This window comes from Arachis stenosperma, chromosome 3 (genome assembly GCF_014773155.1).
Source record: "Arachis stenosperma cultivar V10309 chromosome 3, arast.V10309.gnm1.PFL2, whole genome shotgun sequence".
NCBI lineage: Eukaryota > Viridiplantae > Streptophyta > Magnoliopsida > Fabales > Fabaceae > Arachis > Arachis stenosperma.
Window position 1 is genome coordinate 31,142,236 of NC_080379.1, and position 10,401 is coordinate 31,152,636.

Consider the following 10,401-nt stretch of genomic DNA (forward strand, 5'->3'; position numbering starts at 1 on the left):
AATAGTGCACAATGATATATGTATATTATTAATATATATAGGGGATAATAAGGAGAGAGACAGAGAGAGATTGCTTAAGACCATGTAAGGTGGGGAACATATTCATGTACATGTTGAATAATTAAAAAATAATGTTTTGTAAGGGTTTTTTTTGTTCCTCTTAGCTTTCAAAACTGGGATTAGAGAACAGAAATTGACCAAGTTTTCCAATATGAATAGTTGCAAGACCAGCTGTGGACCATCATTTTTATTTTGCAAAGAGAGGCTAGTTTTGTTTCTCTGGATAGTGCTGTGCCTTGTGCATTGCCATTGAGATACAGACAATGTTCTCATGGATTGAGATTTGACTTCTACAGTTTTTTTTTATGTATATTGGAATATTATTTGGGGAATGAAGTTGGGCCCATTAGCCCAATGCATCTAAAAGGAGATTTAGAGAGGTTTTGTCCCCTTTCTCCCAATGAAGAGTGTAAAAGGGAGAGGCATAATTATGTCTTGTTTAAGTAGTTTTTAATTTTGGACCCCCACCCCCCTTTGAATCTGCTCCTTATATGGCTTTCTATTTAGATGAATGCCATTTTTGGTGTTCCTTCCATCATGGTTGGTAGATATTGATTACAACTACTTGGACACTCTTGGTGCCTTGTGAGCCGCACTACTACCCAATATCATTTTATCCATTACTGTTAGTTTTTCGATAAATCTAATACTAATGTACACTGAAGAAAGTAAAGAGTATAGCGCTCCTTTAACTTTAATGTCTAATTTCTAAATTCTAAATCTTAACTCCGAGTTCTAAGCTATAAATCATAAATTCTTAACCCAAAATTCTAAAGTATAAATCTAAGTCATTAATATAAAATATAATAAATGGAGAGTTTAGATTTGCTTAATTAACAAGTATAACACTCCTTTTTTTTTTTTATTAACTTCGACCTCTTAAATAAATATGGAGAAACTATACAATTTGAATTATAGCTCATTGACTAACACTCCTTATTTAGTAAGTAGCGTTCAAGAATGAATCGCAAATCATTGTGACAAATAAAAAGAAATAAAAAAAGAATGATTTTTTAAGTGACAATAATAGATAAAGAGAAAGGAATGGAAGTTTTTGTTGGAGTCTGGATTGGATAACCCACTTCTATTTTTATGATAACAACTGTTAAATCTTTGTAGGAGACAAAATTTGGTAATAGGCTCTGAATATAGTTTGGGGTAAACTTGCACTGTTATTTTTGTTGCTACATAACTATATTCTATTGTTAGCCTCCATTGACCATAATATGTTATTCGAGAAAAGTAGAATGAGAAACGAGAATATCTTTAGTCATGAACCTTATTTGTGTCATTGCTTTTTATTCCAAAGTGTAAGTGGAAGGTGATTGACTCTGCAAAGTGATAGAAGGTAATGGCAAACACATCTCTCTGCAGCTTTACAAATTGTTAGACCGAACCATTGTCTCTCTCTATCAAGTGGAATAGTTCTTCACTGTGAAAAATAATAAGAACAAATTAGAATATTAAGAACCACTTTAAAGATAACATATGCGATATAATCTGTAGACATTAGCATTTGGTAGACATGTAAACAAATAATTTAATAATTTTCTTCCAATATTTGTAGTTGCCATACTATTCAGAACAAGAATCTGTCACATCATTAGAGTTTAGTCATTGATTTCTCACTTGAGGCAAATACTTTTGAACAGTTCTTTAAACAACATGATTCACCTTGATCTAATCTGTAATGGAATACACAATAAACCTAATCTGAAAGGTAGAATAATTAAAAAAACACAAGACTTTCAAGAAATAAAACCTGTGAGAGGTTTCACCGTTCAAACATTTAGTTATAACAAAACAGGAAACATTGACTCAAAGAAACCAAAAACTGTGCACTCCTTCCAGATTTTATGTTTGCAAGTCAAACACAGAAATGCTTCCGTCCCACGAGCACGAAGCGATAACGTTAGGTAGAGCAGGGTGGAAGGTGACATCAATGCATGCTTGGTCGTAGGCCTTGATTTTGTTTAAAACTTTTGATGACTGATAATCGTAAAGGTAAATAGAACCATCTGAAGACCCAGAGGCAAGCTTCTTCCCATCCAAGCTGAAGTTGCAAGTAATTGGAAAGCCTGAGACACCATGGCTCTCGTACCGCTTATATTTGTTGAGTCTGTAAGGCGGGGTAGCAGTAAAAATAGCAATGTAATTCCCATTTGATTGGGCAACAAAAGTCGAATCAAATGGATGGCACCTTATACATGGACAAGTATAAGCTTCTGCATAAACCTGATTCAAAAGCAATAAGAAGGAAGTTATAATATAAATCATGGGTTAATGGTTATAAGGGTACTTGAAATATCACGTATGCATCAATTTAGTCCTCAAACTGGTCCCTAGAACGTATAACAATGATCATGTTGGTAATTCCCATGCGGCACGACAAAAGGATATGGCCCCTCAATTCGGAATAAAAAGTTCACATCACATCATACAAATGCTAAGGGAGAAATCAATAACGGACTTGTTCTTCTAGTGCATGCTATTAGTTGTAGTTAGATTAAGAGTGACAACACAAACAAAATATATGACCTCAGCTACAGGTTTAGATTTTCAACTGAGTTTGTTTAAAAAATCTTTCTGTTAGGTGAGAAGTCAGGAATTGAAAGTAGGGGAGTCCAAAGTGGAGAGTCCAACTCATAGTATGAGGAGCAACAAAAAGGTTAATTGGGTCGAGCAAAGGATAAACAGAGGCTAACCCATTGGCCTGTCTTTCATTTAGGTTACAAACAAAAATTGAAATTCTAAAAAAGGTCATCTTAAGAGAAAAAAGGTGGAGCCATTATGCAAAGAACCACCCAAATATCTTCCAAAAATTTGGTGTAAGAGCCATCAGCCCATCACCCAAATGAATGGTTGAGAGAACTAAAGGAAGGTAACATTGGGTGACAAATTTCCAGGGACTGTTATGAGCCACTATAGTAGAAGAGTTTGGTGTCACATCCATTCTTATGCAAGCCATACTTCACAAACAGAATGTAAGTTTATTTCTAATACCCACTTCCTTGAATCATAATCAATCTCTTTGTTATATTAACATGGTTTTGCCAAAAGATACAATCTCGTGAGAAAACAAGTTTACATGAAAAGCAAGTAGATAAAGGCGGCACAAAAGATCATAGTTTGACCTGAAATGTAGGTAAAGAATGACAGCAGAAATTTGATAGCTGGCATACAATATAAACATGGGCATTCCATCACTTGAATTGCAACTTCAGTTTCAAATTTAGCTCAATTACATGCTTAGGTGATAACATGATGATGACTGAAAAGATGCATTAGTTACAGAATACAAAGATGTTATGGCTTTCTGGCCATGATAACTTGCATGTTTTGTGTGTTGTGTGAGTGTAAGATTTTCGTTGAGTTCTAATTGCTTTCGAACAGAACATCCAGAATCCCTCCGTTTAAAGTCACAAAAGTTTGCTAAAACTTAAAACTATCTTCTGAGGACCAAACTATATGGTGGCTTACCAGACAAGATTAAGCATCCTTATAAAGGAACTAGTCTAAACTGTATAGAAAAGAGTGCACAGGGAGAGCAAGGAAACAAGAACCCAGACCCATAAGGCCCAAGACAGTTATTCTCATTAACCAGAAAAAGTAACAAACATGACCTTCAAAGCATAACTTTGGTGACCAGAGTATGATATATTCCCATGCTAAACATTAAGTATGGTTATCACAATGGTAAAACCAGCAGCAAGAAGATAAAGATCAAAAATAAAATATGGATGCAGATCTTTGAATGGCTTACTGTACACAGAGACTCCTAATAAATGCCAAAATACCTATTACCTATGCTTAGGGACACTGAAATATCTTTCCCAGTTTCCCTCTGTTTTGGCGACAAAAGTATATAGAGAAAACAGATTAATTATGTTATTAAATTTCCAATACAACCTTTACGTTTCCATCCTTTCAGTAGAAACAGAAGTGCAAGGAATAAATGTAATTCCATAGTATTTTAGTTGAAACAGAATCTGTTCTACCTCTTTCATAATAAATTGAGGGCAAAGAAGTTGAGTTCTAAGAGGGTAGCGGGAAAACCTCCCCCCTCATTATGATCATAAGGATCACCAATTTATTCCCTTCTGCTCCTTTCCCCTCCTTACTAGCATTTAAACTATTAAATACAATACCATTTGAAAGTATAAATGGCTGCTGATCCTAATTATTGGATACTATTTCTTCTACAACTCAGTACAAACAGAGCTTGCAAGCTGTGACTATCACTTATCTGCATAGGTTATATGCCGCCTAAGGGAACATTTATCCAAAAGAGTCATAATTAAAGTCAACAGTGCTGCTTAAACTAATGGTAAGACAACTTGATAGAACTTTTGCAGAGAAGTGTGAACTAAAGAAAGCATATGGAGAGTTAAAATAGTTGTACAATTCTTCACCTGATTAGACAACGGAACCTCCCTTGAAGCATCCCAAACAATGATAGAGTTCTCGCTGACATTGCTCCTAGATACATCACTAGAAGAAATGAATTGCTTCCCGTTCACCATAAACTCAACATCCAAAATAGGACCTAAATTCCTAGTATAGTTATGTGCTGCTTTTCCAGTTCTGATATCCCATAGTTTGATATGGCCCTGTGATCCCCCAGAAAGGAAAAGATTTGAATTGTTCGGATTGAACTTAATAGCTCCAACAACTTGATCTTCTTTGAAAACCTGAGTCTCTGATCCCTTTTCAACGTCGATCAATCTCGATGTATGATCATACCCACAAGAAAGTAGAAAGAGCCCTTGTGGAGACCATTTCACATCTTTCACCGCTGCATTGTGGAAGTTCAACATGCGTGCTTTCTTCTGATCTCTGCTCCATACATTCCAAATGCAAACCGTATGATCCATCCCAGCAGATGCAAGGAGATGAGCTGTAATCTAACTCTAATAAGCAGATTAATAAATTAAGCTTCCACCACCAAGAAACAATGACAAAAATTATTCCTTACTGAACTTACCATGAGTTGATGACCAATCTATAGCATTGACGGCTTTGGTATGCCCACATAGAGCCGCAGATAGCTTTTCGGGCATCGGATTCAATCTTTGAGGACACTTCGGTTTGTTTTTCAGCAATGATAGAACATTACGTGGTATATCAGCATCTGAGATACTTCCTGTGGCTATGAACAAGAACACAGAAACAAGATCAGTGGAAGTTCTCTTGTCTCAACTCAACCACTGATTAAAAGTAGACAAGAAAGAAGTTAAACATTCAAAGTAAATAGACATACACAATAAAATATCCAGCATACCATATCTGAAGAAACCATTAACCAGGGGGAAAAAATGAGTGACAGGAAATAAAAGAAGATAAAAATAAATCGCACTAATCCATTGGGGGAATACTAATGCGCTCCGAAGAAAGTAGAGTGCGGCCATCCTTAAACTCTAAAACATAAATCTTAAATCATAGTTTCTGAGTCTAAACTCTAAATTTTGAATTCTAAACGTTAAATCCTAAACCCTAAACCCTTAAATTCTAAATTTTAAACTCTAAATCTGAGCTATTGATACAAATATAATAAATGGAGAGCTAAGAGTTGTTTAATAAATAAGGAGGGCAGCTTAAGGATAAGCTAATCAATAGGCCTGAGCCTATTACAAGCTTTGAAAATACCAAATGCGTCATATTTGAAATTTAACCGCAACATTAGCAATGCAAAAAAGCATAAACTAATAAATGCAAGTATCACCTCAATAACGAAAACATAATGAAAGAAAAACAACAGGAAGAAAGGGAAAGGAAAAATAACAAGTAATTACATTTAACGGAGAAGAAGAGTACCAGAATGTGTAGACGAAGAGTGAAGCGGGAGAGGCATAGGGTCAGGGTCAGGGAGAGGAGCGAGAAGTGCTCGTTGTCTCTTTGAAACATAGCTTCCAGGAATGGGATTTGGATTGAGAGAAGAAGATGAAGGAGGAATTGGAGGAAAATAGGGTTTTGGTGGGTAAGAAGAAGAAGAAGAAGAAGAAGACGAGAGTGAGAGCCTCTGACGTTTGGGCTGATCTTCGTCATCTGAGGAATGGCAATATGCGTCGCGCAGAAGATCCATATGGTGTCTGTGTCGCAAAAAATGAAGCAGCCAAGCGTGGCAGGGAACTTAGCCAGCGCAGAGGTGTGTCCGTGGTTAACCGTCAACAACGAGAAGAAAGATTCTGTTGATTCTTGATACCGACGCCTAGGAATCTAGGATTGCAAGAAGACAACAAGACATCCCCATATGAAATCAATTGGTACCTTTTTGCTTAATTTTACAGTTAACACATTGTTATCTCTGGCATCAGTCAACTTCAAAATGAGTGGGTGAACCTCAACACTATATTGCTTCTGTGCAGCACCCTGCGAGATCAACTTCCTCGGTAATGCTGGTCCACCTTTATACCTAGACCATGGTAAACAGAAATCTGTTACATATTCTACAAATCATGAAATCAAACGGTAGTGACCATCAGATGACACAATTGAAATATAACCTTAACCGCCCAAGTTCCAAGACTTCTCCATTTATATGTTACCTTCATGATGTCAATACTAAACCTATTAAAAGATAGCAGATACAATGACGGAGGTAATCTAATACTTCAAATCTGTTTCCATTTTCTCATTATTCAAATTTATCTTACCATACTGATTTCAATCTCTTCCTATCAAGATCCAGAACCTCAAGACTTGATAAATCATACTAAATCAATTCAAAAGTAATTTTTTATTTTATATTATTGTTTCAGAAAAACTAATAATAATAATAATAATAAACCAGAAGTAGTTTCAGATAAAGTTTTCAGATATTATCACTTTATCAGATAACAGATATTCAACAATACAAAGTAAAAACCAAAGCATTTTCAGTAATTCAACAGAACAGCAATTGAAAATGAACAACAAACAGAACAGCAATTTCAGTCAAATTACATACCTGACTCAGTGGCTCGGGCTCCATCTCTGACTTGAATCGGTGACTGGGTGGGAGGTGTTGTGTTGTGGGTGGCCAGAAACGCTGCTGGGTGGTGGCGTGGTGCTCTGTCCGCTGGGTGGTCCTGGGTGAGTGGATGGTGCTGTACTACTGCTGGCCTGCTGGGTGCGACTGTGCGAGGGTGGTGCTGGGCTGCTGGGCTGCTGGGCGCTGGCTGTGGCTGAGGCTTCGTGTTGCTCTCTCTGTCCGCGAGGAGGTCCTGGGAGCAGTGGGTGGAAAGATTCGGCGGCGCTGGGAGGAAGGCTTCGCGGCGCTGCAAGGTAGTGGGAGGAACGGTCTCGCCGGCGCTGAGGGTGTAGAGAGCGAGACTGTGAGAACGGAGAAGAGAGGGGCTAGGTTCCGTTTGGGGGTGGGGCGTGGGGGTAACTGGGTTAGAAGTTAGGTCACGTTCATTTGGGGGTGGGGTTGGGGGCTTGGTTTTTTTAGGGTTTTTTTACTTTATCGGTTCGGTTCAGTTCGGTTGAGGTTTTCATTATCAGAACCGAAAACCTAATCGAACCATAATAAAAACAGCAAAATATAATTTTTTTTTTGGTTTTTTCGATTTTTGGTTTATTCAGTTTTTTATTTTTTCGATTCGGTTGGTCAGTTTAGTTCGGTCTGGATCGGTTTTGAACACCCCTACTACTAGGATTGCAAGAAGAACCCACCAATAATGCCCAAAACCAGCACGACGCTTAGCTCAAGGTCAAGGTCAGGCCCTATCACCAAAATAAAAAAGAAAAGGTCACACCCAAGTGCCCAACAAAATAAACGGGCCAGCCTAAAATTGGAGTTGTATCTATTTATTACATAAAAAATAAACGACAAGTCTGTTTCATAATCACTCTGAAATTGAAAATTAAAACCCATGAACAAATAAATAATAAATATACTAGGTCATGTAACTTGCAGACTTAGTCAAGTCTGGCATAAACGCGTTGGGCTCACTCTAGGTGGAGAGCTTACTATTTAGGCCTTGGTAGTTTTTATTTGGGTTAGACAATATATAAAAAGACTTTTGATTTTCTCTCTAGAAGAATGTTTCTCTCAAGATAGGAGAGTTTTCTAATAACATATGGTTTTTTCTATTCACACTTAATCAAACATTACACAAGCACATTTTATGACTTATTTAGTATATTATACAAATTCTCGGTACTTCTTCCAGTAAAATCTAACATTTTCTATACAATATCCACCATTACACACAATCAACAAATACATCCGTTCTTACACAATATCCACCATTACCCACAAATCACCAGCATACAAATTACAAAACCAACAAATACTTGAACAACAATATCCTAAAACCTATTGAGTTTCAATAGAGAATTTTGGACTTGAACCCATAAAAGGAAAAACAATTTCTTTGCAGAAGACGACACAAGAGTTCAGGGCAAACTGCTTGAATCTAGTTGAAAAAGTGATCACAAACAAGGAGTTTGCTTTTAAAACCATCAAAAACACTCTGATTGGAGTATGGAAAAATCTTGAATGGACAGACTACCAAAGACATGGATACAGTTTAAGTATGAAAGAATCTTGGAGAGTTATTGTTTGAACTGTAGTATTATCAGTCATAACAAGAAGGAGTACAAGAATCCAACAGTAGTGTCAACTTGGAACCCAAAGGAACCAAGGTATTCAACTGGTTTGGGAGTGGCACAAACAAAAGCGTTCAAGCCAAAAGAATACAGGGTAAGCAGGGAAGAGAGTAGCTCAGGGCAGAATTAGAAAGAGGTGGCACGTAAAGAACATTATTGGAGGAAAGGAGGTGATTCAACACAGGAGACAGCAGGGAGTAAAGCTAGCAGTGTACAGGAAAAATAATGAGGAATAGAAGAAGATAGTTTAGCTGAAGCTCCTAGAAGAACTGGCAAAGAAGATTATAGAGATGTGAAAAAGGGGAAGAATGTCCTAGAAGATATGCTTGTCAGAGAAACTGAATTAGAAGAAGTGGAGAGAGATGCTAGGGATTGTGTAAAGGAGAAAAAAGATATTAAAGGCAGCAAAAAGATCTATCATAAGGGCAAAGAAATGGGTGGGTGAAGTGTGTTAAGAGAGGAAGCTGCAATTAAAGGTACATGGGTTGACTTCTACCAAAGGTCCAATGAAAATATTCATTTTTTTAGAATTGGTTCACAAGAAAAAGATAATAATCTCACTGTTGGACAACCACTTAAAAGGCTCAATAACAACATGGCAAAGGAGAGAATGAAAGGAGTTACAAGAGAAAACAATGCTATTAAAGCCAACATAATAATAAAAGGGGTCATATGAGTGCAGGAGGAGACCACTGGGTTAAAAACAGAGAGTTAGAATAGGATAACAAGCAGATATATACAACCGTTAATGGGGGTATTTATTACATTAAACTTACAAATGAAGATGAAGAATTAGAGCCCAACAATAGCAAAGCATTAGTAGTGGCTACAGAATATAAAATGGAACTTGTACAAGGAATGGAGAAAAAGGTGAAATTGAAAATGAAAAGGGATGACGAGTAACAATTGCTGATGAGAGATATGTTCAGAGAGAAAGTTGCCCTACAAGTTTAAAAAGCTGGTAAAAGAAGCAAACAATCATTAGGACCAGGTGGAACAATGCCAATAGAGGAAGACCAGCAGGACAGAGAAGAGATCATAGAAGACTCAATGGCTGAGAAGGCAGGCCTAAACATGCCCCCAACTCAACCATGAATATCATAAGCTCGAACTGTCGCGGGGTAACAGCTCCTGCAACAGTTTCTAAATTGCACAAAATGTGAAAGCAAATCAAGCCAGCTTTAGTTTTTCTTATTGAAACAAGAGCAAAAGAAAAGCCTATTATGGAATTAAAGAAAAACTATATTTCGGGACTCAGGTTATAAGGTGTCACGACTACAAAAATTGAAATTCGGTGCAAACCCGTCAAAGCATAAAGCTAGTCTAACGTTTCTGGGCTCGCTCGCAATGTAGGATGGACCCGATCAAAATGCTTCCAAGCTTCTCCGTGTGATGGATGCATAAAGATTCCATCATCTCTCTTATTGTTACTATGCTAGGTCATGTGAGGGGCCGAACTCATCGATGCATACAATCGTTTCAGTCTAGGGACTATAGGCATGTAGTGCATCCGTTTCATATGAATTCTCTTTATCCACAATTTACTGATCTGTTCTCTCTCGAATTGGAACCTCGATGATCTATAAAATCTGCATTCAGTTAGGTTTGTATCCTTCTTGTAGTACAGCATACAACCAATTAGACAACAATCAATTTTCACCACATTTAAACCCAACTTTGAAGTTTGCTTCTTTGCTTCGTAGTAGTTTCAAGGGATGCCAGTAGACTCGACAAGTACCAATTTATTGC

General features: G+C 37.2%; 1 protein-coding gene across 1 annotated transcript; it reads right to left on the reverse strand.

Annotated features, from left to right (window-relative positions):
• Positions 1–1,369: 1,369 nt before the first annotated feature.
• Positions 1,370–7,447, reverse strand: LOC130967342 (uncharacterized). Its single transcript, XM_057892153.1, has 5 exons — positions 7,007–7,447; positions 5,875–6,472; positions 5,045–5,209; positions 4,473–4,957; positions 1,370–2,295 (listed from the first exon to the last, which is right to left on the reverse strand). Exons 2-5 carry the CDS (start codon positions 6,140–6,142, stop codon positions 1,915–1,917), a joined length of 1,299 nt encoding a protein of 432 aa, XP_057748136.1. The 5' UTR covers positions 6,143–6,472; positions 7,007–7,447; the 3' UTR covers positions 1,370–1,914.
• Between the last annotated feature and the right edge of the window lie 2,954 nt (positions 7,448–10,401).